Source organism: Balaenoptera acutorostrata, chromosome 19, assembly GCF_949987535.1.
Source record: "Balaenoptera acutorostrata chromosome 19, mBalAcu1.1, whole genome shotgun sequence".
In the NCBI taxonomy this organism is placed as follows: domain Eukaryota; kingdom Metazoa; phylum Chordata; class Mammalia; order Artiodactyla; family Balaenopteridae; genus Balaenoptera; species Balaenoptera acutorostrata.
Genome location: NC_080082.1, coordinates 49,032,126 through 49,048,795, shown reverse-complemented (window position 1 = coordinate 49,048,795; position 16,670 = coordinate 49,032,126). Strand labels below are relative to the sequence as shown.

General features: G+C 43.8%; 1 protein-coding gene across 5 annotated transcripts in view; it reads right to left on the bottom strand.

The window, feature by feature from the left end:
• Window positions 1-16,670, bottom strand: part of GARRE1 (granule associated Rac and RHOG effector 1) — an 83,026-nt gene that overhangs the window by 13,161 nt on the left and 53,195 nt on the right. For all 5 annotated transcript variants that reach the window (XM_007165080.2, XM_007165081.2, XM_007165082.2 and 2 more), the window contains 6 exons: window positions 15,959-16,168; window positions 10,691-10,831; window positions 10,379-10,474; window positions 10,093-10,254; window positions 7,690-7,848; window positions 4,717-4,814 (listed from right to left, as the gene is read on the bottom strand). In XM_007165080.2, coding sequence (XP_007165142.1) covers window positions 4,717-4,814; window positions 7,690-7,848; window positions 10,093-10,254; window positions 10,379-10,474; window positions 10,691-10,831; window positions 15,959-16,168 — 866 coding nt within the window. The remainder of the gene's footprint in view (window positions 1-4,716; window positions 4,815-7,689; window positions 7,849-10,092; window positions 10,255-10,378; window positions 10,475-10,690; window positions 10,832-15,958; window positions 16,169-16,670) is intronic.

The following is a 16,670-nucleotide window of genomic DNA, read 5'->3' as shown; positions in this document are numbered from 1 at the left end:
GACCCTCCACCTGAGCACCACATGCACCATACAGCCTTGCTTTTTTTCCAAGGACCTCACTCAAGTAATCACCCCATTTCTCTCCTGTGATATTCCCTTTGGCAAACAAACCAGTATCGCCAACCACCTTCTCTTAGCCCCACATCCACTCCAGACACTGCCCCACTTCTCTGCTCCCCATTTTAACAAAATCACAGTCTCCTCCTCTTCCTTACCTCCTATTCTCCTTTCATCACACTCTGACCAGGTGTTCATCCCTATAACTCCACTAAAATAGCTTTTATCAGACAACTCAGATCTTGCCAAAGTCAAGGGTCAGTTACCTGTCTCCACTTCACTCAATCTCTCAGCAACATCATGCAATATCTCCTTCCTCCTGGATCACTGTCTTCTGCAGCCTTGGTGACCCCAACCTTGCTCAATTTTCCTCCTACCTGGCTGGCAGTTCCTTCTTGGTCTCGTCCTGCTCCTCCTTCCCCTCCCTCTGCATCGTGGCACGTTCCAGGCTTCGTCCCTTCTTCTTAGAGGACTGCACGTGATCCTGTGGTTTTATAGACCATCCCTACAATAAAGACTCTCAAGTTGTCTTCGCCAGTCTAGACCTTTCTCCTGATCGCCACCCTCACATATCTAAATGCACCTTTGACAGCTCTCCCTGCACACCTACCAGGCAGCTCAAAGGGAGCCTGGTCAGTACAACTCTTGATCCCTCTCCTCCCGCCAAAACCACTCTGAATCCTATGACTTCCTCAGTAAGTATGCAGCACAGCTGTCTACCTACGAGTCATTGCTAGTTTTCCCCACTTCTTACATCCAGTCTATCAGCAAATCCTGCCGGCTCTTCCATGACACAATCCGAATCCAGGCACTTCCACCACCTCTCTCGTTACTGCTCTACTCCAAGACACCACCAGCACCTGCGTCTCAGGACCAGCCTCCCATCTGGTCTCCTTTTCTCCAGTCCTGTCCCTCCAAGGCCCACCCTCCACATAGCAACAGAGCCTCCTGTAGCACAAATCAGAACGCACCAATCCCCTGTGCAAAACCCTCCAGTGGCAACCTATCATGACTGAAATAAAATCCAAACCCCTCACCACAGCTCTCTGTGACCTGGCCCTCCTGACTCTCTGGCCATACCTCTCTTTGCTGTCACCTCTCCTCACCTTGTCTCAGCTATGAGGCCTTCTCACACGCCCTGAATAAGTTGGGTTTGCCCACATCTCAGGACCTTTGCTCTTGTTGACTTTGCCTGGACTGTTCCCCACTGAGACCTGCTTCCCACCATTCAGGTCCCCACTGCCCAGCCAGGGCACCTCCACCAAAAGGCCTTTTCTGAAAGGGAGAACCAGGAAGATGCTATCTGTCTGTTCCTAGGCTCTCTAGGAGTTAAATGGTGAAATCAACACTTGCAAAGCCATCCTAAGGAGGCAGCAGCACTCCCCAACATGACTTTGGCTTGAGAAGAAATATATCTGTGAGGATGTAAGCTGGCCAGCCTCAGAAACATTGGAAAAAGCGAGCAATAAGGCAAGCTCTGGACTTCCCTGGTGGCGCAGTGGTTAAGAGTCCGCCTGCCAATGCAGGGGACATGGGTTCGAGCCCTGGTCCGGGAAGATCCCACATGCCGCAGAGCAACTAAGCCCGCGTGCCACAACTACCGAGCCTGCGCTCTAGAGCCCGTGCTCCGCAACAAGAGAAGTCACCACAATGAGAAGCCTGGGCGCACCGCAAGGAAGAGTAGCCCCTGCTCGCCGCAACTAGAGAAAGCCCGCGCGCAGCAACGAAGACCCAACGCGGCCAAAAATAAATAAATAAATGAATTTATTAAAAAAAAAAAATAAGGCAAGCTCTGCCAGTGCCCAGTCAGACCCTGGGCTCCTGGGAGAGAATCTTGGCCAGTGGACCTGGCCGAGGTTCATGCACCTGATTCTCTCAGCCTGGAATCGCTGATTACCAGGACACACTTGTTCTATGTTCCCAAGCCAACTTCTACTTGTGATCTGGCTGGTCACATGTTTGCCCACTAGATGAGCATTTTTTGGTCATGCAGAAAGGAGTTCCTGGTGATAACAATAATTTCTCTTTCTAAAAATCAACAAATTGGCATTTTAATTTTATTCATCAGTCTTGAGAGTTGATCAATAAAACCCTCTGAAGAGACTAAATCCATTCTTTTGACAAATCACCCAGACTGGCTTAAAACCTTCTACCTGTTCTTAGATAAAATCCAAGTCCCTCAGGGACCCTGCAAGTCCTGGCTTCTATGAATCCCCGTCTTCAACACCACCTAGCATAATTCCAGCCATGCCAGCTCACTCCTCAGGCCTTTGCATTTGCTGTTCCTTCTGCCTGGGATGCTTTCCCCATCTGCTCTCTGCATGGCAGGCTCCTCTCAAATCACATCCTTAAAGAGACCCTTCATGACTGACCTCCTCATCCAAAATAGCCTCCTCCTGCCATCTTTACCTGTTAATCTCTATCAGATGATGTCACTCTACTCTTATTCCTTATTCATACGCTTGCCAGTGCTTGCAGTTAACTCCTATGCTTATTAGCTGTCCCCTCCCCAACCCCATGCCATAACAAAGCCAGCTCTATTAGGGGCAGGGACCCTGTCTGTCTTGCTCATGATTAAATTCCCAGAGCCTAGAACAGTGTCTGTCACATATTAGGTACTCAGTAAATATTTGTTGAAAGAAAGAATGGGTGAATAACTTAAATATGACAAGTTAAAAAAATCTAAGTAAGGTTTTACTTTCTTTGGGAAAAAAAAATGTATCTGGCAGCTAGACACTTCATTTTATTAAAAGCAAAGCATATAATAAATTCTTGACTAGTTTTGCTAATAATTTCATTTTTTCCAAAGGTGGAATAAAGCAATCACTTCTTTTTGAGTTCTTCTCAACAAGCACATATTCTGTAACTTGGAACAAAAACAGAAAACTTTGCATTTTTACCAAAAGTAGCCAGCAGAGGGAGCCTCTCCAAGTAATTGCAGTCTATGAGGTCTTTCAAGGAGGTGCAATGAATTACAAAGGAAATCAATCATATAGGGAGAGTTGCGGAAGTAAACTGCAGGGTTAACCATTTTAGTACTAGCTGTTTATATTCACCCAATTATCCAAGAGTTGAAAATGTTTTAACATGAGAATCCTGGTTAAGTTTAATATTTTTCAATAAGAACCTGAATTAGAAAACTAAGAATTCAGGAACACAAAAATCTTACAAAAAAGTGAGCTTTTAATCTACTGCTTGGGGAATTCCCTGGCAGTCAGTGGTTAGAACTCCACGCTCTCACTACCAAGGGCCTGGCCTGGGAACTAAGATCTCACAAGGCGCATGGTGCAGCCAAAAAAAAAAAACAAAACAAAAAAAACCTCACACAATTACTGTTTGACAGGAATGAAGATATGTATATAAATTAACATTATGCATTATGCCATATTAATAATCAAATTTAGAAATTTGGGGAAGAAACTCATAAAAGGGAGATTTGGGGACATGAAGTAAACTGCCAACCCTTATTTGATATATATCAACAAATTCTAAAACTTTCGGCAGAATCTCCACTGGACCCCTCCTCACATTTCAAGAAGAAATGATTTAAATACAATTCGAATGTATTACCCAGCTACCACTTTAGTCCACATGGGCACCAATAGTGCCACTGTTCCTTACTAACTCTATCTCTTCCTACCTAAATGCTTTACACATTTTCTATATAGTTAAATATTCATTCTGATCATAATTTTAATAGCAAAAGTCTTCCAATATAGGCTTAATTTTTCTTGTTTACTAGTAAAGCTGTGATGCCGATCCTTCAGCTGAATCTGTGTGCACATCACATGGATAAATCCCTAGAGGTGGAACTGCTGAGGTCATTGCCCTTATTTTAGGCATCTGACAAATGAAACTGCGCTCCAGAAAGGCTGTGTGATTTATTCAACAACATCTGTGCCTGTTTTTGTACAGCTTGGCCCAAATCTAGTACTGTTATTCTAAAACAATTCAACAATATGATGGGCAAAATGACACTGTATTGTTTTTCTACTTTGCCTTCCTTTCTTTGGTAGGTGAGGTTACACATGTTCTTCATCTCTTTGTTGACCACGTCTCTTCTGATTTACCTGTCCATGTGCCTTGCCCATTTCTTACTGATCTGTAGGAGTTTTTGTTTGAATAGATTAAGAAGAATACTTTATTATAAGTTTACAAATATAATCAAATAATTAAAAATAAGAACAGCTCAGTCTGCCTCCAGATTTGCAGTGACACTGGGTGTGTACTGACATGAGCTCCAGATCAGCAGGGTTGTTGCTGGAAGGAGAAGAAATGGAAGAAGAGAAGAAATTCTATGTTCTGTACTCAGCTTTCAAGAAATGCTGGGTGACTTAGAGAAAATGATATATACTCTGTTCAAAAGCTGTGGACTCAGTAACACAAAAAGATAATATTGCTCATTATGACCCATGAGTATATAACATTTTAGATGCATTACTGGTCAATGAGACTATTTTTCAGACATCTTGGCTTCCTTATCGTGTACCGATAATCATGACACAGGCATTAACATACCTCCACTGACCACAAACCCGCACAAGTAGTACGACCTGTTGTGTGAGCCAGCGTAGGTTTGTCCAAAACAATGCAATGTTTCCAAAGATGTGCAAACATCAATCAGAGCTTAGGCTTCTGTTAATGTAAGAGTCACGTTACCATGTGGATGGGACTTGAACCACAATTCTGGAGCCTTCTAAACTGATTTGCGGGGCATAGGCTTCTTTATTTTCAATCTGCGCCGTATCAACTACCACCTAACAGAGAAACAAAAACAAAAATCAGCTTTCAGAGAGGAAAACGGATCATAAACAAATCAAATGCATGAGCCTATCAATGCTGAGTGACTCTGGTAAGAACTATTCCCCAGCAAGACAGATACGCAGAGGCCAGTCAGGAGCCCCACGGAGACAAAAGCAAGTAATAAAGATGACTGAAAACAGTAATACTTCAATAAACAGAAACACATTCGAGGTGCAGGAGGTAGCGAACTCTGCAATCATTTTCAGTACTTCTTCCAAATTGTAAATATGTTAATTAGGAATTACTTTGTTTCTTTTGTTTCATTCCTAAGTATTTTTTCACTTTATGCACTTGAAAGAAGTAAAAATGTGAAAGAAGTAAAAATGTCATTAAAAATCAAACCAATGCTTTAGAAAAGCCTACCTGTAATGACTGAATCCAAGCCAGAAGTGGACGAAGCTTTTTGTAAAGACCATTTTATCCTCAACCATCAATAAAAACAAAATTACTTCAGGAAAAATGAAGAACCAACCCTTTTCTCAATGATTTCCTCTTATTTGGAGAAGAGTCTTTATTTTTTATTTTCCATATTTTTTGGTCATGCCGTGCAGCTTGCGGGACCTCAGTTCCCTGACTAGGGACTGAATCTAGGCCACAGCAGTGAAAGCACGGAGTCCTAACCACTAGACAACCAGGGAACTCCCTGGAGGAGTCTTTAATACTACACAGATGATACAGTATGCTTTGTAATTTAAAGAGTCTGACAAAGTGATGAATATATTTTCAAATAACTAAAGGAATTTTAAGAAAATAATCATAAAACACTTTAAAACCAAATCTGTAACATTTCAGAAAAGGCAAAGTCATGCAGAGTTGCTTATTAGGATTCCAAATTCAGCCTCTAATGGAGTTGATTTCCATGGCTGCAAAGAGAGTTCTCACAGCTGGTCTGCAATGTCCTTTGGAAAAGACTTCCTGTCCAAGTAATAGCCATTGTTGGAACAGGCAGGTGTTTCCTCTCTCCTCCCATCCCCAGAACAATAATCTAAAGGTTCTTTATCAGTCACAAACAAAGGTGCCCTGGGATCAAGGCAGAGGGAATTAGGAAGAAGTTTTTGCTCTCTGAATAACATGGGACTTTTTTTAAAACGATGTTTTCTCAAAGTAGCCTTTGGGGGACTTCCCTGGTGGTCCAGTGGTTAAGACTCTGTGCTCCCAATGCAGGGGGCCTGGGTTCAATCTCTGGTCAGGGAACTAGATCCCACATGCATGCTGCAACTAAGAGTCTGCATGTCGCAACTAAGGATCCCGCATGTGGCAACTAAGATCTGGCACAGCCAAATAAATAAATAAATAAATAATTTAAAAACTAAGCTAAAATCTTTAAAAAAAAAAAAAAGCTGGGGCTTCCCTGGTGGCGCAGTGGTTGAGTATCTGCCTGCCAATGCAGGGGACACGGGTTCGAGCCCTGGTCTGGGAAGATCCCACATGCCGTGGAGCAACTAGGCCTGTGAGCCACAATTACTGAGCCTGCGTGTCTGGAGTCTGTGCTCCGCAACAAGAGAGGCCGCGATAACGAGAGGCCCGCACACCGCGATGAGGAGTGGCCCCCGCTCACCGCAACTAGAGAAAGCCCTGGCACAGAAACGAAGACCCAACACAGTTAAAAATAAATAAATAAATTTAAAAAAAAAGAAAAAAAAGAAAAAGAGTCTTAGCTACAAAGAAAACAGGGTTTGAATAATTAAAAAAAAAAAAACCTTTGGGTCCTCCTGCCTTATTTTACACACTCCTTTCTGGAGAGCTTATTGCCATGGTTCTCCTAGTTTCAGCTAAAATGGTCTTTGGGAATATGGATCAATCTACTAAAAAGGCAGTGGGCTCCTCCATACTTCAGCAGGGGGTCTCCAGTTTACTCTTTTTCTTAGGGGTTCCGATACTAAGGAACAGATCTTAAGGGAAACGTAACTCAGCACTGTGGACAGGCCCCCACCTGGCCCTCTACAAGGCAGTACCACCCTGAGCTGGGCCACCTGAGCACGCACTCACACCAAACAAAAGGACTGCATCCTCCCAACAGCTCCTTTTATGAATAAAGTAGGAATTAGAGTAAGAAACAGTTCTTTAATTTTCTAAATCTCTAATTAGCTTCCTTTAATCTCTGAAATGCTATAACTCTTCAAAAAGCAGTCATTTAATTCTAGAAAGTGGGATAAGAACATAAGGTATACGGGTCAAAGGTACCTAACAAAAACCTAGATGTTAATTTCCTGACTCCACCCAACTTTGGCAAAAGTTATTCTTCTCACGAGAGGTGAAAAGACCAAACTTACCTGAGTTGATGTTGTTACTTTATTGCATAAACAGAGAACTGGTATACAAAGTGACTGGATGGGGGCACTACTTACACCATTGCAAGAGGTGATATTTGAGCTGACATCAGGAGAATGAGAACGAGTGAGTCACATGAAGATCTGAGAGGAGTAGTCTCAGGAAAAAGGAGCATCAGGGGCAAAGGCCTGAGACAGGAAGAAGCTTCGTGTGTTTGCGCAACAGAAAGACACCCACTGTGGCTCCAGAGCAGTCAGGCCAGGGGACGGGTCCTATCAGATCGTTACTAATGTAATGGTTTCCTTAGAGTCAGGAAAGCCTGAGACGACATTTTGCAACTAGGTCCCCTGCTAATACATATTGTCAATCTATTAAAGAAAAAAAAAGACTTTTTAATGCTGTTCTTCCTTTACCTTGTCTATCTGGTCTAAAACCTGCAGCAAGCAAAGCACTTTTTAAATTCTCCAATGTTTTTGCACATGTGCCCACACCACATCCTCACATGCCTGAAACGTCCTTCTCTATTCTCTCCCCCATCCATCACACGTGCTCACTCACCAGTCCAGCTTGGCCAAACAGCAGCTGCACGGCGGTCTTGCAGGCACCCCGCCAAGTGGATGGGCACACCTGGTTCAGGACTTCAGTCACAGGAAAATCGTCCCTGGGTGTGATTCCATTATAGCAGCCTGCCTCCTTGATCAGCTGTAACATTGTATGCTACAGATTGATAAAAAGAGAGTTCGCACCTCAAAATAAAGCCATACCAAGTTCTAAGACTTGTAGAAATGCATTTACAGGTACACAATAGTCCTCAAGAGAAGACCATTTTACATACTCCCATATCATGTCATTTTAATTTCTTAAGTAATTATCGTTAATTACCTTCAAAGATTTTCTCAACCCTGTAGCGTGACCGGCTAGATATGAATACATGTGCGTTAATATACATATGTGATTTCTATTCTAGCACAAAATATAGCATCATTTAGCAATGTGCTAATGCAAACTGGTTGAGGAATTTTGAAATTCTGAATCCCTCTGAATAAGGAAACAAAATCATCTGGTAAAAGTAAATACCAATGAAAACCTCATCTTTATTTTGGATGAACAAGTGGTCAGGTATGCAGACTCTGGAAACAGACTGTATAAGCTCCAATTCCAGTCTACAACTTTGTAGCTGTGTGGCCTTGGACCTTAGTTCCTCTATCTGTCAAATGGGGAAAAGGGCAGTACCCACTTCGTGGGTGAGCATTAACTGAGACAATGCATGGGAAGCATTTGACACAATGCCTGGCACACGTGATGCTCTGCAAATGGTCCTAATTACTTCAGTATTATGACAAGATTTCTCCTCTTATTTAACTTATGAAAGTCCACTGAAACATTAATCATAAACAGCATTTTATAGTGTACTTTCAAAACCCTGTATTTTACACATTTTAAACAAAATTATGAATAAAACTAACTTGGCAAATGTCTCATTAAAAAAGTCACCCTAGGAGCTTCCGATTTGGTGAACACATGGAGGTGCTGGGACAGCGGTGCCTGGAGAGAACATGGAACCTCCAAGCCCCTTCCCCATGCCTTGCCCTAGGCATCTCTTCCATCTGGCTGTTCCTGAGTTACGTCCTCTCATAATAAACTGGTGATCCGGAACTCTCCCAACAAGTTGGGGTTCACAGCATCAATGTACTCAGATCAAGATACTGTAAGGAGAGTATGCTGTGGCAGACGTAGCACAGTACTGAAGAAGTTCATTTATGGCCGTATAACTATAAAATGGTCACAGTCACTGCCTTAAATGCCAAAGTTTCCTTGGACCCTCTCCACACACTTCCTGGATCCCCCAGCCTCTCTTCTGGCTCCAGCGACCATCTGCCTCTGAGGACCCTGGCCCTGATCCCACTTCGGGGCTCCAGACCCATACATCCAACTGCCTGCTCAACAGCTCCACTTGGACATTTCAAAAGCAACCTTAAAATCACGTCCAAAAATATATTTTATGACGACTATCCCCGAGCCTCAATAAACAGCACCAAAGCAGCTGTCCAAGCCAGAAACGTGGGCCTCATCTCCTTTCCCCTCCCTCTCACAGCCAATTATTCGCTGAGTCCTGCTTATTATAACTTCTAGATCGCTCTTGGATGCATCCACTCGCCTCCCATTATCACTGGATGGGGCTACGGCCAAAACCCTTCAGTGCTGCTCCCCTCCCAGCCACAGGCCATCCTGAAGTCAGGGGGATCTTTCCGAAATGCAAACCTCATTACATGACCTGTCTTGGTGGGATGCCAGCCACCTGGGGATGGAGTCCAGCCCTCACACTGGGGGCTTTCTGGACTCTCTGGGCTGCTTTTCCAGCCTTGGCTCCTACCATGTCTCCCCTTGTTCTAGACGGTGGCCCTCAGGTCTGACTACATATTAGAATCCCCTGGACAACTTTTACAAAATACCAGAGCCCAAGCCTTACTTCAGGACAATTAAGTCCGAATCTCATTAGTGACTGTCCTGGACGGCCAAGGGGCCCCCAGCTACAGCTCTGAGGAAGATCTTCAGCTCTTGGGATGGGCTCTCACTTCCTGGCCATCTCACAGCCTCGGTCCCACCCCCATACCTATTATTCAGGTCTTTCTCCGCTTAAAGTCCTCTTCTCAAGAGTCACACCTCTTAATCCTCCAGGTGAGGCCCCCTCATTCTGTGTTCCTATCACAACCTAGTGGGCTGTCAAATCTCCTAGCCTGGCACTAATGGATGCTCAATAAAGACCTACCAAATGGAGAAAAAAAAAAAAAAAGTCACCCTAGTCTGCTTTTAGACACCAGTTTACTGAGGAAGGTCAATGCCTCCCGTCTTCACTTAAGTTTTGCTTTTTAGTCTAGATTCTTTACAAGCCCTCAGGTTTCCTTAAGAACTCTATTTTCAAGTTCACACCCAGGTTGCTGGAACCCCAAGGAAAGCTACCGTCTTAAGTTTCAGATTGTCAGCGGCCGACTCGTTGAAGGAGACACCCTTCAGGAAGTTCGATCCTATCTGCACAGGGACGGTGGGAAGCTCACACTGCATGGGCTGCGGCGGGGTCTGCCTCCGCCCTGTCTGCTGTGCTTCTGCCTCGCTGCAGCAGCCCTGGAAAAGGGTTGGATAGGAGAGGAGAGGTGACCCACAGCTCACCTCTCAAGACATCTGCCTCATGTGGATGGCATGAATGCCATACCACAGCTCCCAGGAGCTACCAGAAAGAAAAGCGTACCTGCAAACTGGCTTCAATCGCCTTTGGATTCAGGTGGAAACCGGCTTTCATTGCATATTCACAGTGACCTAAGCTTTCCAGAGCTATTTTATATGCCTGCAAAGAAATTGTTTTCAAGAATCAAGATTACATAGCAGATTATAAACTGACTAGGTTCAATGAAAACAGAAATTTAAAATTTCTATAGTTATTAAAAGACATGAAGCAAACTACCATCTTATTACTCTTTCCAATTGGTTCAGCATCACGACTTTAACTCCCTCGCTTGTTTTCATCCCTTAGATATTAATGTACCAGTTCTGAAAAACGTACTTGCAGAGCACTGTCAATCTTTATGTTCAGTTCTTTTAGCTGGTGCTCAGGAATTGCTGCACTTTGAGAACAGAAGAGCTGTTGAACTTCAATTCCTGCCAGGCGGCCATCACAGCCTCTTTCTCTTAGTCTAGATGTTGCCTGCAACAGAAATGGTGACTGGTAGGTAAAAGAGGATGTTACAGATACTAGCAAAATTAAAAAACCAGAAAACAACAATAGTAAAGCAAGAAACTATCTAAGAATTAGATATAAACCAGACATTCTGGATCGTCTGTATTACGAAGTGAGCAAGCAGCCAGAAGTTCTGAAAGACTGAATCAAGCATTGAAGAGAAAGCAAACCTGACAATAGAACTACCTTATTTAAGAAACCCCTGGAAGTTCCCTGGCGGTCCAGTGGTTAGGACTCTGCACTCTCACTGCTGAGGGCCTGGATTCAATCCCTGGTCAGGGAACTAAGATCCTACAAACCACGCGGTATGACCAAAAAAAAGAAACCCTGGAAAAAAGACTTACCTATCTGTTATTTATTTTATATCTATATTACATATAAATTACATACACATTAAAAATATTCACATTTTAAATTTCCCTGCTTTAAAAAGACAGATACCCTAGTATATTGGCCTTTGGAGTTTCCAGAATTAAACAATATATATATGGTTGGGTGGTCCTATACACCAAAGTAAAAAACCTCACCAATAGGAAAAGAATAGGAAAAAAACATACACTGTAACATTAAAGGAAAAACAGAACTTTTGAAATCTGCACAGAAAAATGAAATACTTATTGTTTAGTCACTAAATATGTTTATGAAGAGTACATAAGAAAAACAAGAAGAAATTTATCTGTGTCTTGTGATGAAATGTTATCTCTACATATGGGTCAGGACTAGAGAATACAGAAAAATATATATTTGATTTACTAGATGGAAGGAAGGATTCAGGATGAACTGTCTTTCAATTTTTCAATGTCTATTTTTATTGCAATAACATTTGTGCAACAAATAACATTTTTTAACAGCTAATTTTTGTTCTTCTAGGCCAAGGCAGGAGTTGTAATATTTACCAAAATTGCAGGACTAAAGGAAATTAACTAGCAGCTATAATGCCATACATTTCCAAAGCTCCACAAATCCTGTATGAATACCAACCATTCCCTGAACCCTAACAGTCTCACAGTTTAAAACCATTTGACTCTCTTTCTAGAACTCTTCCATTTAGTCAAATATGTAGCCCACAAGGTCTTATGTTAGATGTCTCTGGATAGACAGTGGAGTACAAAACCTGGTCCCTACCATCTTGGAGCTGACAGCTTCATGGGTCGAAAAGGCAAACAAATAAAACATTTAAAAAATATAAAATGGAGAAAAACATCCCAAGGGAAACAGAGAACTGTAACAGGGAGCGCCCGAGAAACTGAGAAATCATCATTTAGGCTGAGTTTAAGGCAGAGGAGGCAGTCAACAGAAGTGTGGGGTGGGGGTAGGACAGGCAGAGATGTCAGCAAAGGAACTAGAACCCAGTGAGCAGGGGAGAGTGGCCACAGATGAGGCTGGTGAGGAGGCAGGGGCCAGACTATGTGGGACTAGGCAGGTCATGGGGATGGGTCCACACTTCACCCTAAGGAAATGGAGAGACATGAAGGACGGCAAGACAGAAAGGGGAGAAGCAAGTCCAGCCACTGAAGCTGTCAGGGGAGAGTAATGATTCCCTGAACTAGGTTAGTGATAGTGGACACAGAAAGAAAGGGACATATTTGCAGTCATATTATGGAGGTAGGATCTGCAAGGCTTTCTTATGGATTGGATGTAGATATGACAGAAAAACTGGAGGATAAATCTCAGGTTTCTTGCACAAAGGACCCAGTGTGGGATGGCACTACATGCTAGCACAGGGAAGATTTGAGGAGGAACAGTGTGTGCAGAAAGGCTAAGGGCTGAGCCATCTGAAGACCTGAGGAGGGCAGCAGCTGAATACAGGGGCCTGAGCCCACGGGGGAAGTGAACCGGGCACACACGTTTGTGTGCTTGTGGCCCCAGCCCACAAGCAGTTTTTAAAGTTCCAAGACTAGATGAAGACCCTCTAGGGGAAAGGGCACGTAGAACTGAGCCTTGAGAAACTCATATTCATAAGTTATGTTGAAGAGAAGCTAACAAAGTGGATGGAGAGGCTAGCCCAAGAGCTAAGAGGGTACCTAAGAACACCTGGTTCTCCACAAGGAGAGATTTCCAGGGCTCATGTCGCTGTGAGCTGCTGAATGGAGTCATCGGGATCCTTGCATTTCTGCCAATTATTTTTGGCAACATGGAAGGCACCAGTGACCTTGACAAGACAAGGCACGTTCTTGTGTAGGAGTGGAAGCCAGATTTTAGTGAACTGAACGATACCATTTATATAAAGTTTCATATTGTGCAAAACAATATATTTATGGATACATACATATAGAATAAAAATATAAAAATATGCATAGGAATCACAAACTCCAAAATCAAAAGAGGTTATCTCTAGAGAGAAAGGAATATGAATAAGATAGTGGAGAAGTACAAAGGGAATTCAAGTGCATTTGTAATAATATTTTCCTGTTAAAAATAAAAGGTATGAGGGCTTCCCTGGTGGCGCAGTGGTTAAGAATCTGCCTGCCAATGCTGGGGACACGGGTTCGAGCCCTGGTCCGGGAAGATCCCACATGCCATGGAGCAACTAAACCCGTGCACCACAACTACTGAGCCTGCGCTCTAGAGCCCGCGAGCCACAACTACTGAGCCTGCGAGCCACAACTACTGAAGCCTGCGCGCCTAGAGCCCATGCTCTGCAACAAGAGAAGCCACCGCAAAGAGAGGCCCGTGCACCGCAACGAAGAGTAGCTCCCGCTCACTGCAACTAGAGAAAGCCCGCACGCATCAATGAAGACCCAACGCAGCCAAATAAATAATAAAAAAAATGAATTTAAAAAAAAAGTTAAAAACAAATAAATAAAAGGTATGAGGACTTCCCTAGTGATGCAGTGGTCAAGAATCCACCTGGCCAATGGAGGGGACACGGGTTTGAGCTCTGTTTGAGGAAGATCCCACATGCCGTGGAGCAACTAACCCCATGCGCCACAACTACTGAGCCCGCGCACCTAGAGCCTGTGCTCCACAAGAGAAGCCACCGCAATGAGAAGCCCCCGCTTGCCGCAACTAGAGAAAGCCCACGCATAGCAACGAAGACCCAACGCAGCCATAAATAAATAAATAAATAAATAAAACAAATAAATAAAACAAACAAACAAATAAATAAAATTATTTAAAAAAAGGTATGAAGCAAATGGGCAAAAAGTGAAGATTCGTTTGACAAAGCTAAAAGGAATATAGATGGGTATGTATGACATTTTCTATATGCTTAAAATATTTCATAATAATAATAATCTTTTTTAGAGTGAATTAAAGGTGAAGTGAACAATTCTTTCAAGAAGTTGGCTATAAAGAGAGCAGAGAAACAGGGCAGGGCAGGGAGGATTTTTATTTGTAAGCATATTTGTGTACAGGTGGGAGCATGCCGAGGAGGAGAGAAAACACAGGGTCCCACCAAAGAAGCCCTGAGGTTGGGGGCAGGGTGAGGATAGGCAGACCCTGGACAGAAGGAGAGGGTACCTCCTCTGCTGGAATGAAGAGGAAGGAAGAGGGTCTGAATGGGGGGAGGGGTGTCATTTGGGCGGACATGAAAAAGAGGGGCTGCTGCCAGATAGATTCTATTTTCTCAGTGTGTGTGGAGTAGGGTCACTGGTTCGAAGCAAAGTAAGGAAGGCAGAAAGGCCTGGGCACACAGAAGTGGGTGAAGGGAAAGGTCAAGGCGAGGTAGTCAAAGGAGCACCAGGAGGCCTCACTTGGGCTGGATTCTCAGCACGAATGATGCCAACAGGTGGAGTAGAGAAGACCTTGAGTCAGGTATGAAGGGTGTGAATGTGAGCTGCATGATCAGGAGGTTGCAGCCAGGAGGGCCCATAGCGTTGTAAGATGAGAAGATAAAGGTGTGGACCCCACTGCCCGGCCACATGCAATGAAGTCAAGAGGTCCCACTCCCACATTCAACCCCCAATTAGCATTTCAGGGCTGCTCTGATAAACACCAAGAAAGCAAAGGAGAGTCTTTAACATGAAAGAGACCAAAACAAACAAGCAAACAGGAAAAAGAAATTGAAAAGAAATAACAATGCAGTTGAACAGCATAAAACTGAAGTAAGAAAATGAGAGAATGTACAATGTTAAAATGTTGAAAAATCATGTTTAAAAATTTGATTAAAGGAGATCTCTAAAACAAAATGAAACAGTTTGCCAATTTAATTGACGAATGATTCAAACTAAATTCAAACGAAATGTTATATAATATAAAGTCTCTTTTACTCTGTGAAATGGAACAGTAAGTCCTAGTTAAAGTCCCGTCTTGGAAGGCTTTTCTTCTGCCCTTGGAAACAAAGGAGTATTAAAATGCCAACAAGGGGTTTCCCTGGTGGCGCAGTGGTTAAGAATCCGCCTGCCAATGCAGGGGACACAGGTTCGAGCCCTGGTCTGGGAAGATCCCACATGCCACAGAGCAACTAAGCCCATGCGCCACAACTACTGAGCCTGTGCTCTAGAGCCTGCGAGCCACAACTACCGAAGCCCACAAGCCACAACTACTGAAGCCCGTGCACCCAGAGCCCGTGCTCTGCAACAAGAGAAGCCCCCGCACCGCAAGGAAGAGTAGCCCCAGCTCACCGCAACTACAGAAAACCCACGCGCAGCAACCAAGACCCAACGCAGCCAAAAATAATAAATAAAATAAATAAATTTATTAAAAAATAAAAAATAAAATGCCAACAAGAAATGTGTCATCGCCTACTACATCCCCACCTAGTTACCTGGCTGACCCCTTACCCTCCATATACCCTCCAGCCTCTTCTCCCTAGTCCCTCTTCCTAGAAGCTTTGCTGCACTTCTTGTCGGATGCCAGGCCCTTCCCCTGGGCTCCTGCACACCTCCATCACGGCCCCTCAAACCTGTTTTTGTAAGACTTTTCTCCTAGGAGGCTGTGAGTAGAGGCTACTACCTCAGGGCCTGCACATGCCTGGCATGAAGTGGGCATTTACAAAGACATTCACTGTTAAATGAATGAACAAGCTAATGACAGCAGTTGAAAACTCACACTTCTACATAAAATGGCTTTTTAAAGAACCAACAGGTAAAGGCCCTCTGGAGCCTCTCCTATCTGAACAAAGGGCACCAATCTCCCCAAAGTCAGGGTTACCTCAGCAGCCCCCCGCCAGGACCGCACAGCTTCCTCCAGTTCTGGTGTGTGGCCCATGCCAGATAAGCCACCGCCACTGCTGCTGTTCTTTTTTTCTGGCACAACCACCTCGGCAAAGCAAGAGTGAGCCACTGGCTGGACCTTCTGTAACGCCTGGGTCAGAAACTGGAAATGGACCTGCACCACTGTCAAGAAGCATCGCCCCAACACCTGTGAAAACAAGAGAGCCAGGGATTTTAAGGCTGTGGGTTGCTACTGCATGACTGCAATCAATTCTCAACTATCAATTTGAGTAGAGGTAACAATTAACTGGAAATCTGAAATCATATGAAGTTAAAAAGTCACCATGCTTTAGAAGGATCTGCCTTTGTTCTCACGTTTGGACCTGGGTGGCCTGATACCTAGAAATCAAGATGTTTCAACCAAATAGCAAGCCCCAAGGTTCGAATGGGCCTTCCCACTTCCCATCTAGCCTCCCTCCACTCCTGTTCTCCACTCGCCTCATCTGGACTCTGGCTCACACCAACCCTGGTTGTCTTTGAGCTCCTGCTGAACCACAGCAACCCACAATTCCAATTCTGTCCACACAGTATTCAGAGGGCAGAGTAAAAGCCAGGTGATTAAAAATCCAAAAGGTCAGTTTGACTATAAGAAGACATTCCATTGGAAATGGAATCCAAAGATACAAGTTATTTTGGTAACAGTGTATTAA